The 16,598-nt window shown below is 41.1% G+C and overlaps 3 protein-coding genes and 1 long non-coding RNA gene across 4 annotated transcripts; 3 read left to right on the top strand and 1 right to left on the bottom strand.

Moving 5' to 3' along the window:
* Nucleotides 1-1,979: 1,979 nt before the first annotated feature.
* On the top strand, nt 1,980-4,659 carry LOC4350727 (transcription factor MYB60). Its single transcript, XM_015762545.3, has 3 exons — nt 1,980-2,431; nt 2,613-2,742; nt 3,660-4,659. The coding sequence occupies exons 1-3, from the start codon at nt 2,296-2,298 to the stop codon at nt 4,384-4,386; spliced, it is 993 nt and encodes a 330-aa protein (XP_015618031.1). The 5' UTR covers nt 1,980-2,295; the 3' UTR covers nt 4,387-4,659.
* A 799-nt stretch (nt 4,660-5,458) lies between these two features.
* LOC136353929 (uncharacterized) lies at nt 5,459-7,433 on the top strand. Its single transcript, XR_010737474.1, has 5 exons — nt 5,459-5,546; nt 5,638-5,706; nt 5,802-5,996; nt 6,842-6,909; nt 6,998-7,433. It is a non-coding gene; the product is annotated as an uncharacterized lncRNA (long non-coding RNA).
* Nucleotides 7,434-8,242: 809 nt separating this feature from the next.
* Nucleotides 8,243-10,286, bottom strand: LOC4350726 (actin-related protein 2/3 complex subunit 5A). The gene is made up of 4 exons (XM_015762546.3): nt 10,095-10,286; nt 9,911-9,983; nt 9,727-9,827; nt 8,243-8,668 (listed from the first exon to the last, which is right to left on the bottom strand). Exons 1-4 carry the CDS (start codon nt 10,196-10,198, stop codon nt 8,533-8,535), a joined length of 414 nt encoding a protein of 137 aa, XP_015618032.1. The 5' UTR covers nt 10,199-10,286; the 3' UTR covers nt 8,243-8,532.
* A 4,876-nt stretch (nt 10,287-15,162) lies between these two features.
* Nucleotides 15,163-15,823, top strand: LOC4350725 (uncharacterized). Its single transcript, XM_015762558.3, has one exon. It carries the CDS (start codon nt 15,203-15,205, stop codon nt 15,539-15,541), a length of 339 nt encoding a protein of 112 aa, XP_015618044.2. The 5' UTR covers nt 15,163-15,202; the 3' UTR covers nt 15,542-15,823.
* The last annotated feature ends 775 nt before the right edge of the window (nt 15,824-16,598 follow it).

The raw sequence follows: 16,598 nt of genomic DNA, 5'->3' as shown, positions 1-16,598 counted from the left end.
ATCTAAGAAAATGAAGAGGCAATAAGGTCCTTTTTCTGCTTCTTCTACAGAATAACGGAACCAACAATCCAACTTGTATCTATAGCGATGGAGAGGATGATACCATGAACGCTTGCAAGAGATAGAACCAAGGAGCATACCCAATCGATGCCATCACTTTGGCCAAACAAAGTAAACCACAGTTGCCCCTTGAAGATCTGATGTCGATGTCCAAGAGAAGAACATCGTTCTTGTGTACCTACTCATTGAAGAAGAGTAGAACGGTTGGCGTGACCTCTTCAAATGTGGATCTGAAGAACTCCGATCTGCAAACACTAAAGAAAAAGGCGTCAAAGACTCACCCAGCGGTTGCTGGTCAGAAGGCTTATGATCCGTCCATGATCACTGGGATGAAGAAGGTACACACCCGGCATCGCATCTCCTTTGATCTGTACACGTGCACGCGCGTGGGGGAGTGGGGGGATTGGAGGGGGGTTGAATACATACGGAATTCCCCTAAGATCACCTTGTTGGTGGCCGATTAAGTATATACTATTTGATGGCCACACTTATGGCAATGTTTGAGAGAAAAAATCATGATAGGTAGGGTAAAAGTGTAAAAATTAACCACTATTGTGAAAATATTGAACCAAACACTTGCATAATTAAGAAACTGTGATGTGACTAAATGTGTTTACATGGTAAAGTGTGACATCGAACCAAACAAACCCTAGATGTCGTAATCTGGTTTTGTTTCTAACTCCGCCCCTGGTTTTGACTAGCAAGTAGCAAGCACACATTTGACTTCCCATCTGCCCTAAACCGTGTGCCAGTGTGAGTGCATGCATGTATCCGGCCGTAATCGATCGATGTAGAAACTAAAGAAACATTGACATTTTACCGAATTCGTCAGCTCGTCCCCACGCAACGACGATCCATATATATATGCGAGCTAGCTAGCGTCCATGTGTACATGCTCTCAGGCCGTATAGCTTTAAATCCTCTCACGAGCTGAGCTTGGGACTTGGGTGTCGAAATCGACGTGCGTGATGCGATGCGACGGCTCGAACGCGCCACATCCCGTGCGTCCATTCGTCCATGTTAATTTCAGACATAAATTAACTGATAAGAGGCCAGATGGATGATCGATGATGATGTAGAAAAAGGTGAAATTAAAAAGGATCAACGAAAATGGCTGAATATATCCCATTGTAGAGGTATAAATTAAATATATACTATATGATTGATTTTCATTGTCGAAAAAGATATGTGAAATTAATCACGTTCATGAATGCATCGATCGAAGGTAGAAGAGGTAGAATTGCAGGGCAACCCGTGCTTTTGCCAGATCATGCACACGGCCGATCCCATCAATGCCCCCAAGAAATCAGGAGAGAGATAGAGTAAATTAAATTAACACTAACAAACAAACAAACACATGCATGCATGCAATAACTGTTTTCATGAGCGCCACAGCAAAAAAGAGAGAACCCAGCGTACCCATCGTTTCGCTTAACGACATATTTACAAATGAAAAATAATTTACGAATAAAACTTTTATATGCTTGTTCTTAGAGATTTAAAAGCAAAGACTGAAAAATAAACTTCGATAAAAAAACCTCAAAATCAACTTTAAATTTAAGGTTGAAAATTTAAATTTTGGTTTATAAACATAAGCATAAGTGAAAAGATGAGGCTGCTAGACTTCACTCCATCCATCCATCAATCGATCTAAAGTCCTCAACGAATACGCAAGACGTCAACCTTATGTTCGTGTTGGGAAAGGAAAAGCGAGGAGAGAAAAAAGATCACCGAGGAGATGATCATTCATGTGATCCCATACATCACACCAAGGAGAGAAAAGACAGAGAGAGGAGAAAAAGAGAGATTGCATTGGCTGTGTTCACCTGGCTGACTTTTTGCATTGGAAAGCAATTAAAAGCACAGGGGCAAGCTTATGATGAGGTCATGTAGTATATAAGCACTCACATGCAGAGCTAGGGCACCTGTAAGGGGACAGGTAGGAAAGCACCAGCTTGCTTAATTAGCTAGGGTTGCATTGCTGCACTGCACTGGTGTCATCTTAGAAATATAAAAGGAGACCACCAGTAGAGGCCTTGGGTCTTAGTTTCAGTTTCAGAGAGAGGAGTCAGTGGCTGTATGCTGCCATGGCTCTCAAGGTGGCTAGATAGACAGACATGTTGCCCATCAACTTAAGAAGCAACTAGCTGCTGCTGCTGCTAAGGGAGAGCTATAGGCTTAGCTGTGGTAGGCTATAGATATTACTATTAGGTAGCTACTAGCCTATAGGCAGACATGGGGAGACCTCCATGCTGCGACAATGGCGTCGGCGTCAAGAAAGGGCCATGGACGCCAGAGGAGGACATCATCCTCGTCTCCTACATCCAGCAGCATGGCCCCGGGAACTGGCGCTCCGTGCCCGAGAACACCGGTTAGCCCCCCCCCCCTCCCCCTGGCTCTCGCGTTTTCGATCCATTCGTCGTCGAATGATCGATATTGCATGTGTTTGATTTTTGCATGGTTGATATCAGAAGCTGTTTTAGTTATGCTTCTGTTGTTGTTTAGGAGTTGATGATAAGTTTGTTTCTGTTGTGTTTTTTGTATGTGTTTAGGATTGATGAGGTGCAGCAAGAGCTGCAGGCTGCGGTGGACGAACTACTTGAGACCGGGGATCAAGCGTGGCAACTTCACCCCTCATGAGGAGGGGATCATCATCCACCTCCAGGCATTGCTTGGCAACAAGTAATCACGTACATAACTCAATTTAAATAAATTGTTGTATCATATACATGAGCATCAAAATCTAATGGGATGTTTTTAGTTTATTTTCTATCCTTGAAGAGATATATATACATCCGTACCACTCCGAGATAAAAAAAACTGTAAATCAATTGAACTGATTAGAATTGACATTGTTAGAATTTTCCTGGTTCTTGGGATGAATAAAATGTTTACTTTTATATGTGAATCTAGATGTAGATTATGTCCAGATTCATTTAAAAAATAGACTTATTTTATAACGGAGGGAGCATATAACCTCATAGTTTTACACGTAAGGTACATACCTCCTAACTAATACTCATACCTCTTAAAGATTGAAGAAAACGCCAACAAATATATAGGTGAACTCCCAATCCTACTCTCATTTGTTATGATATTGGTTTTGGTACATCACTTCACAGATCTTATATACCTCTGAACTCTAGTCCAAGAATGAAAGAAAACCTCTATGCACTCCTATATATTGTTTATAGTTTAAGCTTAGTTTTATGATAACTCAAGCAAACCCTGACTTTCTGATGATCATCTGAACTTTTTCAAAATCATATTGTCTTTACCTTAATCATGCTTTACCTTTTGCATATATTACATGACAGGTTATAACATACGCCCTCCGTCCCAAAAAACTCAACTTCTAGAGATTGAATTTTGTCTAAAAAAAACAACTTCTATCATCCTACCTACTCTCAGTACGTAAAACGAGAAGTTTTATCCCTTCAATACCCTTTACCTATCTATCTCTCTTACTACTTTTTTTCAATGATTATGGGTATTTTAGTCAATCTTCATCTCCACTATTTTTGTCTTGGGATGTTAGGATTGACATTTTTATGGGACGGAGAGAGTAGTGCCTAAATATTTATCTATTGTGCATGCAGGTGGGCAGCAATAGCCTCCTACCTCCCCCAAAGAACAGACAACGACATCAAGAACTACTGGAACACACACCTCAAGAAGAAGGTGAAGAGGCTGCAACAACAACAACAATCACACCCTGATCATCATCACCACCATTCCTTCCAAACCACCCCTTCTTCCTCCAATGCAGCAGCAGTAGCAACAACCAGCCCAAACTACTACAACCCTAACAACAGCAACAGCAACAGCAGCAATTACCTCCATAACAACAACCACAATCTTGAATCCATGCAATCCATGGCCACTGCACCTAGCAATGAGGCCACCACCATCCCCAAGCTCTTCCAGTTCCAGACATGGATGAAGCCATCACCAGCAACAACATCATCAGCAGCAACAGCTGCTGCAGGTAGCTGCTACAAGCAGGCCATGGCCATGCAGGAGCTCCAAGAGGAGCAAGAGGGCTCTGCTGCTGCTGCTGCAATGGCTTCTTCCATTGATGGCGTCTCCAAGGACCAGGATTATCACATGTGTGCTGTGATCAGTGGTGATGACAAGTCGTCGTCGTCGGAGATGATGACGGCTGCGGCAATGGCCGGCCATGGCGAGGCGGCCACGACGACCTTCTCGCTGCTCGAGAACTGGCTGCTCGACGACATGCCGGGGCAGGCGGCCATGAGCGCCGCCATGGATGGGTTCTTGGAGATCTCTGCTGGATACTGCTGTGCAGACCCTATCATGTTCTGAACTTTCTGAACTTCTGATGATCATCTCAGCCTTAATTTCCCATATGAGTCTCTCTTTGCTATAGGTTTCTTAATTTCACTGAGTTAATTTGCACTTGTACTAGCTGTTTGATGCTCTCTCTCTCTCGATGATCTTGTGTTTCCGGTAATAAACCGTTGGTTTAATTTCCTCAAGAAAAAGCAATCCACCTGGAAATAATCTGGTTGGTTTGGAGAAATATTGTCAGTTCTCAAGGATGTAATAAAAGGATTAAAGCTGCCATAATTCGTTGCCTGATATGCAATGTTCTTGTTGTTTTTGGAGATGGAATTAATCGTTTTCTTGGTTTGAGATGAATGGCCTTGATTTCTTTCCTGGATGCTGTTTGATTTTCAAGAAACTTCTGAATCCATATATCTGATATATGCATGCTAGCACATGCAGAAATCCATTTCGATTTTTTTCTCCAGCCATTGAAAGGTATTGAAAATTTGAAAGGTATATATGTGTGCTTCATAGTGTTAATCAATACAGGAGTACACCTTAATACATTTGGAAAACAAAGATGAGTTGCCAGCAATGAGCTGCAAATATATACTCCCTCCATACCCACAAAACAAGTCGTTTAGGATAAGATTGTGCTTACCAATGAGTGATTAATTTGAGACTATTCTTCCATGTTTGCCCCTATTAAATGAGGGTGCGGGTGCATTCATTTGAGAAGCAAACAGAGCTCAAATGGCTAGTGCAGCGAGGTTTGAAGGCTGAGTGCTTGGGTTAGATACTTGGTGGGCTGATTTTTTTTTTTGCTGATTTTGCATGGCGCTTGCGTGCGTATTTTTCGTTTTTTTCGTCTGGGCACTCCGTTTTTTTTCTGATTTTGCATGGCGCTCTCGCGGGTGTTTTTTGGGCGCGTATTTTTCGTTTGGGCGCATAATTTTCGTTCTTTTCACGGGTAGATGCCGTTTCAGTTTCACCATGCCTATTTAAACGGATTCTTCTCTTTCCATTACTATGCTTAACCTGCTCACTTTTAGTCCGCGAGAGTTTCCATCTACTTCATGCAATGGCTGTTCCAGCTGTTTTTGGCTTTGATTTGAATGTCCGCCTAGAAGAAGATAAGGACGGCAATGTTCCCTTCCATCTCAACGAGCCAATATTGGAGGATCACAACGTTAATGGTAATGTGTTTGTTCTTTCTTTTTTTTATAGTCACAGAAACAACATCAACTAAGTTTCTATTCTAAGTTTTTTCTTTTCTTTTTCTGATAGGATTTGATTTGAACATGCCACTAGATGAATTTGGTGTAGTTGATTTAGATTTTTTACAAAACCACGCTGGTAATCTTGATCTCAGTTTGTTCTTTCCTTTTTCATTTTTTTATTAAAGCAGTGGCTATTTTTTTTGAATGTGCTTGTTTTTTTTCTTTGACTAGAACATGCTGTACATAACCAAGCTCCTATTGAAGGACAGCATCGAAGGAAGAACATGACAGAAGAAGTCACAAAACAAGTGTACAAAGCATTGTTGAAGGACAGCAAGAATGGGAAACTAGGCAAGAAAGATACAAGAAGGGTTGCTGATCAATTTGGAGTGCACATTCGATCAGTTCAGCGCTTATGAAAGCGAGGTAAAATCCAACTTGCTCATAACATTCCGGTTGTGGTTGCTAGTCACAAGAAGGGTAGATCTGGTCATAAGGCAATCCCTCTTGATTTGGAACAATTGCGCAACATTCCTCTCAAGAAAAGAATGACCATAGAAGATGTGTCTAGTAAACTTGGTATTTCCAAATCTAGGATACAAAGGTATTTGAAAAAAGGTTTGCTTAGACGGCACTCTAGTAGCATCAAACCATACCTCACAGATGCTAACAAGAAGACTAGGTTGAAGTGGTGTGTTGACATGATTGATCAAAGTTTGGTTGGTGATCCAAGATTTAAGGATTTTTTTGACTATGTGTTCATTGATGAAAAATGGTTCTACCTCTCTCAAAAATCTAAGAAGTATTACTTGTTACCCGAGGAAGATGAACCACATCGCACTTGTAAGAACAAGAATTACATCCCTAGGCTCATGTTCTTATGTGTTTGTGCTCGGCCAAGGTTTAGGAATGGAGAATGTGTTTTTATGGTAAAATTGGTTGTTTTCCACTTGTCACTTATGAACATGCTGTGAGAAGTAGTCAGAATCGTCTTCGTGGAGAACTAGTAATCAAGCCAATAACTTCAATAACAAGAGATGTGATTAGAGATTTCATGGTAAACAAAGTGTTGCCTGCCATTCGAGCCAAATGGCCAAGAGAAGATGTGAACAAACCAATTTTTATACAACAAGATAATACACCTTCTCATTTGAAATTGGATGATCCTGTTTTTTGTGAGGCTGCTAGGAAAGAAGGGTTTGACATTCGCCTAGTTTGTCAACCATCCAATTCTCCAGATTTTAACATTCTAGACTTGGGGTTTTTTCAAGCTATTCAAGCAATTCAATACAAAAAGGAGGCAAAGACAATAAAATATCTAGTTCCAGCCGTGGAACAGGTAAATGGATCCATTGTTCACTTGTTTCATTGTTTTGTTCAACAATTAGAGTACTCGGTGAAAGATTTATTCCACACATGTTTTGCAGGCATTCTTAGAGTACTCTCCATGGAAAGCAAACAGAATGTTTTTAACACTACAAACTGTTTTGAAGGAAGCCATGAAAGTAAAAGGTGGCAACAAGATCAAAATTCCTCACATGCAAAAGGAAAAACTAGAGAGAGAAGATCGGCTGCCATTGCAAATCTCATCTGAAGCATCCTTGCTTGCTGAATGCATTGCTAGTCTCCTTGCAGCAAATTAGAAGTAGAATATTAGATGATGCAAGCATGTTAGTCTTTGCAGATGCTAGCCGAAGCAAGAATATTAGCAGCAAATTAGTTTTTGCTTGCATGTTAGGTCGATTGAATGAGACATGTAACTTATTGTTCTTGCTTCATCTTTGCATCTTCCAACTCCTTCATACTGTAGATCTCGTCCAACTTTTTGATAACGTGCTCAGGAAGAAGTATGGTTTCACCATCCATTTGAAGTTTCTCCACATTAGGAATGTATAACTCACAATCAAACTTTTCCATGTTATGCAAAAAACCTTGCTATGAGGTCGTAGTCTTCATGTAAAAGGCCACAACGGGCACACCTGCGAGCACGGCGGCAAGCTTGGAAGCATGCTTCTCCGAAGACGCCGCCAGCATGGAATGTGCCGCAGCGAGGACACTGCACCACCTCGACGGAGTCCGGCGCCACCTCGACGGAGTCCGACGCCACCTCGACGGAGTCCAACGCCATCTCCGATTCTAGCCCCTTGACGGAGTCCAGCGCGTTGACGATGTCCAGGGCATCGACAGAGTCCAGCACCTCGACGGACTTCAGCGACTCGACGTACTCCATGGCACGACCAAGCTCTGAACCCTAACTACAGCCGGGCGGCGAGGAAGAGAGATGCGCGTGTGCGAGCGGCAAGCGACGAGCGTGTGCTGCATGCGGGAGACGAAGAGGAAAGATCGAGCGCCATTAATCACGTCCATTCAGCTTAAGGCGGCATTAATCACGTCGCCTCGTTTCTTGCCTCGCCGCTCGTTGCTCGGCTCTCGTGTTAGGGGCATACGCGTCCAAACTAAACCCCGCTGAGGAACGACGACTTATTTTGTGAAAATGGATAAGAGCCCAGAACGACTTGTTTTGTGGGTATGGAGGGAGTATTGGTTACAGATACATTATACTGAGTAACCACTACTAAGAACTGTACACATTCTGCATCAGTAATACATGAAAAACAGTTGGAAGGTGAACAGTGGGAAACAAGTTCCAGCCAATTCTGGTTGTACATAAATTCACTTGAAAACCACAACATTTTCATTATCATAGTTCATGCCACATAACGTGTTGGAAACAACAATATATATATACTAGTAGTACAGCAGTTCAGCAACTCTAGTACTAGAGTACAAGGAAGCTCTCTATCAGAAGCTAGCTGCCAAATGGAAAGGGAAGAGGATAACAATCAACATCATCTAGACAACAATTTTCCATACAACTAATTGGCCCTAATGAGATATTTTCATATCATGGGGCAGCTGGGAGAAAAAACCTTGTGTTGCCCACCCTCCACAGAGATGAAACTCACACGGTGTTTACGGTATCAGCAAGTGAGCGCAATATACATCCTAAGCCTGCTTTCTCGGTGAGTTTTTCATGAATTTTGAGGCACTGGTCACATGTTGGCCGATCCCCTGTTGACAAACCTCTGTACAGGTACCTGCAGCATATCAAAGTTCAGAGCAGAACAATTAATGTATATCATTAAAGGGAGATCATCTTCAGACTGAATATCAGAAACACATTGCTTTTGCAGTAGAGTTTGAAGGCAAGGGGCAAATAAGGAAATCCTCACAATCTATATCGTTTCGCAGTTCACACAGGGACAACATAACTCCCATTAGAAATATCTATGAGCAACAATTAGGCATAAATAAAGTAAAAATAAATAAGAAAAATGCCACATGGCTAATATGAAGAATGCTGCTGCAATTTTCAATCGAACATCAGAAAAAATGGAGATGAGTGAAGTGGCAATGCAGATGGGAGTACAGATATCTATTCAGTATTGATTTCACTGTTCAAGCATGAAAACATAAAGTGCACACAAGTAGTGCTTTACTAGATCTAAAACCAAATTATTTAACTACTCATCAAGTCTTTGTGCAAATGGCCATAATTGTTCAATTGTAAAGTGCATTGTTGATGCATATACTGCAGAACATAATTTGTAGAACTGTTGCAGTTCTCTCAAAGTTTCCTTGCATCCTTAACTATCGTATATAAGCGACACACATCAAGAAAGCAGACCAGATTGAAACACTTTAGCAACTCAACAACAAGAGTAATTCAATTTATAGGAAAGCAATTTCTGCAGTCTTGAGATGGGGGGGGGGCGCCAGGGGGGGCCTGTAAACTCCACAGTTCCCGAACAAATTGGCAAATATAAACAGTAACGGCGGAGCAAAATAGCACACCGCAGTTTTCCACAGTAGATAAATTGTGTTAACATGAAATTAATATGCAGATCAAATATCAAGAAAAAAACCTGCTACAATGCCAACGAAGATTAGAACAGAATTGTAAGCTACAATGCCACATGTTGAATTTAAAGTAACAAAATTGATCATCACCAACACCCATATTCCAAACAACTAACCCTACCCTGACATTTTCGCACACAGCAATTTACTCCGGGCAGATCAATACAGTTGGATCTTGAATGAAAAAATGGAAATGTCATAGAGAGAAAAAAAAAAGGCAGGATGCGCGGCTCACTTCATCAGGATGTCGTAGTACTCGGGATCCAGCGAGTTGAACATGCCGTCGACGTCCCTGATCGCCATCATCGCGCGGTGCACCACGATCCAGTTCGCCGACTGCGCCGCAAAGCAAAATCCATCCATCTCAACCAAATTCAGCGCCTCTTCAGAGAATCCATGGCGGAAACCAAATCCCATACCTTGCATCGCTCGTCGCGGGTCTTGAGGGGCGTCCCCTCGAGCGCCGTCTTGAGGGCCTCCACCGGCTTCGACCTGCCGCCGCCGCCGCCGCCGCGCCGCGCCGCGACGCGCACAGATGGGTCACCCTCCAACCCAGCAAATCAAAAAGATCAAGAAAGGAGAAGACGAATCGGGGGCGCTTACTGCTTGAGGAGGGTCTCGATCTTGCGGGACTTCTGCTCGATGCGGGAGATGATGGCCTCGAGGTTCTCGTCGGCGTCGAGGTAGGCCGCCGCCGACGAAGCCATCTCGCCGGCAGGCGACGAGGAGGGCGATTTTGCGTCTGGGTGTGTGTTGGCCCTGGTAGGTGGAGCCGCCTTCTCTCTCTCAAGCTGCGTGTGCTCTGTTCGTGGGGATAGCTCTTAAATGGGCCTTGAGCCCGGCCCAACTACGTGGATGGGCCTTGATGTCAGGCAGGGGTGGCATTTTTCCCGGCGGCGAGGGCCACCCGTAAAAATGCCAGGCCACCTTCCCAGCGCTTTTGCAGGCGACCCCGCACATTAAAAAATCGTCCTCCCAAAAAGCGGCAAGAGCAAAGAGCGGTAAGAGGGTTACCTGCAAAATTTCGGCGCCCTCGGTGGCCAGCCGTTATGGGAGGGCCAACGGCCGTCTGTCACATCAGTAAAATTGCCCTTCCAGAGGACGATGGGCGACTACTTTTGTAAATTTTTCAAATAATTTTTTTAAAAAATATTGTAATAAATAAAATAAAAAATAAAAAAATTTCATCGGTACCCAATTCTATCACCACAAAACAGATTTTCAATAAACAACTAATTATACCTGTTAGAAGGAAAATGATACACGCTAAAAAAATTGTTACAAACTTTTTACAAAAACTTGCGTGGCATATCATGGTTGCATCTTAATTATTCATGATGAAATTGAATGGCCGAGTCTTCGTTCAGTCATGTTAAAAAAATGGGTACTAATGGCAAGGGTTAATTTGCTTAATGCCATTGCAATATAAGTAAATCTAACGAAACCAAATATGACCATGAAGTAAAGTGCAATGCGATACTCCCTTATATCACTATCTATATAGACAACAAACTCGTATTCCCTCCATTTTCATTTTTTTTAAAAGATGATGCCATTGCCTTTTGATATGATGTTAGACCATCCATTCTACTAAAAATATATAAATATTATTTATTTTATTATGAGTCAAATTATTTTTGGAATCATTTTTGGAAAATGATTTTTCTCCCCCGGGACAGAAAGTCCCACCCGGAGGTTCTGTCCGGATCTTCCAGGCCCCTAGGTGTAGCGAGAATTTTCCTAAGTGCTGCTCGGAAGTTTCTGGCACTTTGGCTCGAAACCTCCGGACAGCTTTCCAGTTCAAACTTGTGAGTAACGGCTAGTGACGTCATCTAGCCGTTATATATATGGATTTCATCCCCAGCTCACCCTTTTGCCATTCCACTTTAGTTCTTTCACTTCCTAGGGTTTTCTAGCCTCTCCCGAGGTGCCTTTGCTTCCTCCACTCAAATATAAAGCCTATCTTGTGAGATTGAGAGATTAGATGAGAGTGTAGAAGTGATTTGGAGAAGGTGTGAAGATTAGGTTTGGTTGAGCACTTTGGATACCTTGAGGGCTGTCACTTGAGCTTAATACTCTTGGAGATCTTCTCCTAGACGATTAGATGTCGCCCACGAGCTTCCAAAGATCTTGTGGATGTCCTGGAAAAGTTTGTGAAGGTATTCCTCACCTCCGCAAGGAAACGAGGTAAGTGAGTAAGGATTCTTGTGCTAAGTTCTCAGAGGTTGTCCTAGATAGAGCAACTTGCACTTGTGGTCTTTTCTAAAAGGAATTTTGAGTTGGATTTTGGTGGTCACTCAATTCTAGAAAATGACTTAGAGGTGTTGAGTTGAAGGCTATGAACCTCTTCTGGATCTTTGCACAGGTGAGGCAAGGGATTAATCGAGACCTGGCTCTGTGGAGCACCTCAACGGAGAGTAGGATCCTTGTGATCCGAACTTTAGGAAAAAATCGTCCTTGTCTCTCTTGTGCTGTGATTGTGCCTGCTTTTATTCTCTATTCAACATCATGTGCATCTATGTGCTTGAGGTTACTTTGCTAGGATTTAAATGCCCTGTCGTTTTTGTTCTTTCCTGTCTTCCTGGCTAAAGAACTCCGGAAGTTCCGGGCCACATATACCTACCCGGAAGTTCCGGTGTTTATCACTAGGAAGTTCCGGGCCCTATTAAATTTGACCACTGCGATTGTTTGAGTAATTTTTTTCAGGAAAGCCTATTCACCCCTCCCCCCCTCCTAGGCTACGTCACTACGCGTTCACCTTCATCTTCTCTTGATAATCTCTCTACCTTTCTAGCGAATTCAGAGGGCGGGCTAATCTAATTGAACTTTTTTCCCCAAACATTCACAGATGTACTATACTAGAGCATCTCATTAGACACGTGGCAGATTTTGGAATGGGGCTTCGCCTGATTTATAGGGCGCCATGTGACCCAATAGGATGCAAGATCTTGCACCGAGAATTAGGTATTTAAGATGTAAAAATTACTCCAGTTTAAAAAAAATGGAGGATGTAAGATGCCCGGTATTAAGTAGTAAATCGGACTTTTGCGATGGTTGAGGAGTGTAAACCGAACTCAACCCTATTTTTAAATGGTAAACAGCCAATCTACTGAACAACTCTTGGTTGTTGTCAAATTGTACTCGAACGACCGCTCCTTTTCAAATTAAAGTTGAAGTCAACTCTAGCGTTTTCCAATTTTTAGTGCATCAAATATCTCCTCATCTATTACCAATGGGAGTCCCTCTTTGCTCTAGTCGATATTTTATTTGTTGGGCGGTTTGCTTCAGATTTATTTATTAATATACTAGCAAAAATACCTGTGCGTTGCAACGGGTGAAAAATTTTCAATGACAATATGCATTTCACATGCATAACCATGTCAATGATAATGTTTGTATCGATCGTTACAGTTAAGACATATCATAAAAAAATTTAGAACATCTTCAATGTAATAGCCCAACCTCGACGATAGCAACATTACCTATGCCTCCTTTACTCAAAAGAATTTAATTATTGATGTGGTTGTACACATATAATTTGAAATACTATTTCAGTCTCATTCTTGCAACAAATAATAGGATTAATCAAATCCTACACTATCTCGCATGGTCAAGTCTAGACAAAACAGAGCCACCGTGAACTATTCTCTTAATATATAATTATTTTTATATGATACCTATCAAGAATATTAGCTATACTTAACAAAGTAGTCTAATAATTGCATGATCTATTCTCCTGCACCTCCAATACAAGAGAATAGATCATGGAACACAAGGCGTGTAGGAGATGGAACATATCGATGATCCTATCCGACCCAAGCCTCGATCAATTTGATCTCGTTCCGATAATAAAAGCCCAAACAAGAATTCACATCAGAACATTCCATGAACGTTTTGGAAAAACCAAACCTACGCAGTAGATGATGGACAATACAAACGATATGATTATTTTTCATGGAATCGGATGTTTTTTTTTCCTGAAATCAGATAGTTTTTTTTTCGCATTGCACAGTGCCAAACCGGACTTTTTATAAGCACGTTTTTTTTTCGTGTTGGGTCAAACAGTTTTCTTGGAGCAATTTTCTTATAAACGATGTTTTTTTCTTACGTGGAGTCAGACAGTTTTTTCGATCCGCTTTTTCTCGTGTGGATTAGGACTTTTTTTATCTGTTTTTTATATACAACGATTTTTATCTCACGTTGAGTCGGACGTTTTTTTAAATCGGTATTTTTATAACCGACGATTTTTCTCCTCGTGTTGAGTTCGGTGATTTTTCCGAAGTTGAGGAATAAATTGAAGAAGCGTTGTGTTCTATCTCCTTTCGCTCGGCCTTCCTCTTCTAGCTTACGGAATACAGTTGTGTCCGTATGATGACAAAGCCGATCATCCCTATCAAATATACTCGATCTCTGGAAAATTTATTGAGGGCATTTGATCCACTTGATCTACTCCTTCTATTTTTCTCAAAATCGGAGCGAATCCGCAATACTTGGGATAAAAAGGGGGGAAAATCGTCGGGCGCGCCATCATTGACAACTGTTCGGAGATTAAATCCGGTGAATTAAAGCTAAATTGATTGGAGAAATCATGTGGGAAGGGATAGAGAATCGATTTTTGCAATTAGTTAGAGGATAAAATGTATGGGTAGACATTTTATTATGTATATAGATTTTGAGGTGGACGTTCTTTTTCTTTTTACGGACTGAGTCAGATGTTTTTTCTTCTTTTTTTTTTACGGGACCACTTTTTTTTTACGAACCAGAAGTGAGTCAGACGTTTTTTTTTGCCCGGGGGGGGGAGTCGGACCTTTTTTTTGGTTTTTGGTTGACAGAAGGATTTTTCTCGCCTTTTTTCACTTTTATTTTACAAACCAGAAGTGAGTCGGACGTTTTTTTTTTGGGGGGGGGGAGTCGACGTTTTTTATTTATAATATTTATTTTATTTATTTATTAGGTATATATAGATTAAAACCAAAACATAAAATTAAAACCGACTCAAACACGGATGACAGACCGTGAAAACATCTTTAATTTTTATAATAGTAGAGATAGAGAAGAGATAGAGATTAGTTCGTAAAAATATTTGCTCAAAATTGACTTGCTGACTTCTTAGGGATTGCATGTGTTGATCTGAACGTTCTCATATAAAACTGACAGGTCAGTCACATATGGTTGGGTTAGGTCTACCAGCTATATATCTAATTAACAAGCTTCCATCGATTGATTCCCTCAGAAGAAAAAAGAAAAAGAGAAAAAAAAAGGACAAGGCCACTAGCTGTATCAATGATCGGATCATGGCCACTTGTCCAAATAGCCTTATAATACATTATAATCAGATCGATTGATGATATCTCTCGGTTATGACTTTTAGTAGTTGTTTAAGATATAATCCCTCCGTCCTAAAATATAAGTATTTTTGGACTTTGACACGATCTCCGAGATGTTACTTTGAACAATAATATGATATTTTAAATAAAAAAAGTTACATATTATGATAGTTTGTTTAATGATAAATATAGTAACATCAATTTTACATGATTGATCTTTTTTTAAAAAATTTAATATTAATAATTAAAGATAAGAATATTTGACTTGTCACTATTATAAAAATGGTTATATTTTCGGATATATCCTACGGCTATATAAGACGCAATATGGTAAGAGGGGAGATGCAAACCAAAGCAAATACCATCACAGAGAGAGGTCGAGAGATGGCGACAAATAGGATGGCAGTGGCGATCATGGTGCAGTTGCTGGCAACGGCGGCGGCGGCGGCGGCGAAGTCGTCGGAGCCGGCCCTTACCGGCAGCAGTATCTCCGCCGCCGACGACGACCTGGCGTCGAAGGTGGGGATAAGGAGGCTCCTTCAGGACGGCGGCGACTGCATCCCTAACTACAATGTTTGCTGCAGCAACTGCGGCTGGCCGTTCGAACGGACCAATTGCTGCGACCCGGACAACTACGTGTGCCAGTACTGGCCGGAAATGGATCCAGCACATGGCCAGGACTGGTGCATTCCTCGCAATTACTGGAGTACTTCCTCCCCATAATGTTTGTTCAGTTTTATATCTTCACAATTTGATTTTTTTTTGAAGAGAGAGTAAGCCTTAAGGCCATGGAAAACGGTCCGTTCTGTTAACGTGATCGCCCGAATCAAAACTCCATTTTTAGCTAATAATTGGCCGTATCCCATTTAATCGTCTGAATAATCATTCACATGTTATACTTGATGGGTAGTATTTGGGACCTTTTTTAGTATTATTTTTTTCTACATATTTTGTTTTACTTATTCAATATAATATAACAAAACATGTCGCTGTTTGGTGAATAAATGTCGCTGTTTTCTACATATTCTTTGTGTTCGATCCTACGTGTTCGATCCTACAGTTGAAAGCAAGGCAAATTACTATTGGCTATTAAAATGTTTTTTTTCCCCGAAAGGTTTTGATTTATGCTATGAAATAGTACCAGTTTCACTGGATGGAAGTAATTTACCAGTCATTTCTTTCTTTCATAAAAACGGCAATAGTTAGTGATTTGGAGCAGACAATTTGGGACTATTATAATTTTTTTAATGCAAAAACAATGATGGATTTAGGGGTGTTTAGTGTAACCGAGTAATTTGTATTCTAGGAACATAATACATGCATGCACACCTTATATTATGAAACATCTGCCTTATATTTTGAAATAAATGGAGCATTGATTAAGGCATCTGTCATAATTTTTTAGGAACTCCACAAAGTAGGTCATTAGTAGTGGGGAGTATAGAACAAAGCAAGGTTCCCATAAAATTTTCCATGAATTCCAGACAAGTCCTAACATGAAACTGAAGGCCTAGCTTGCAAATGCCCAGGAAATTGAACCAAATTACTCACCCCATGGGATAGACCAGGATTTTGGACGTGCCAAACTAGGCCACAGTTGACACCGTCAGAAGGCATATTTGCAGCATCAGATAACATCATTGCTACTTTAGTACTCCCTCCGTTTCATATAAATCGTTTGACTTTTTACTTGGTCAAAGTTCTTTAGGTTTGGCCAAGTTTATAAAAAAAAACTAGCAACATTAACAACACCAAATTAGTTTCATTAAATTTAACATTG

This window comes from Oryza sativa, chromosome 11 (genome assembly GCF_034140825.1).
Source record: "Oryza sativa Japonica Group chromosome 11, ASM3414082v1".
Classification (NCBI taxonomy): domain Eukaryota; kingdom Viridiplantae; phylum Streptophyta; class Magnoliopsida; order Poales; family Poaceae; genus Oryza; species Oryza sativa.
The sequence above is the reverse complement of the archived record's forward strand: the minus strand, read 5'-3'. Positions and strand labels throughout refer to the sequence as shown.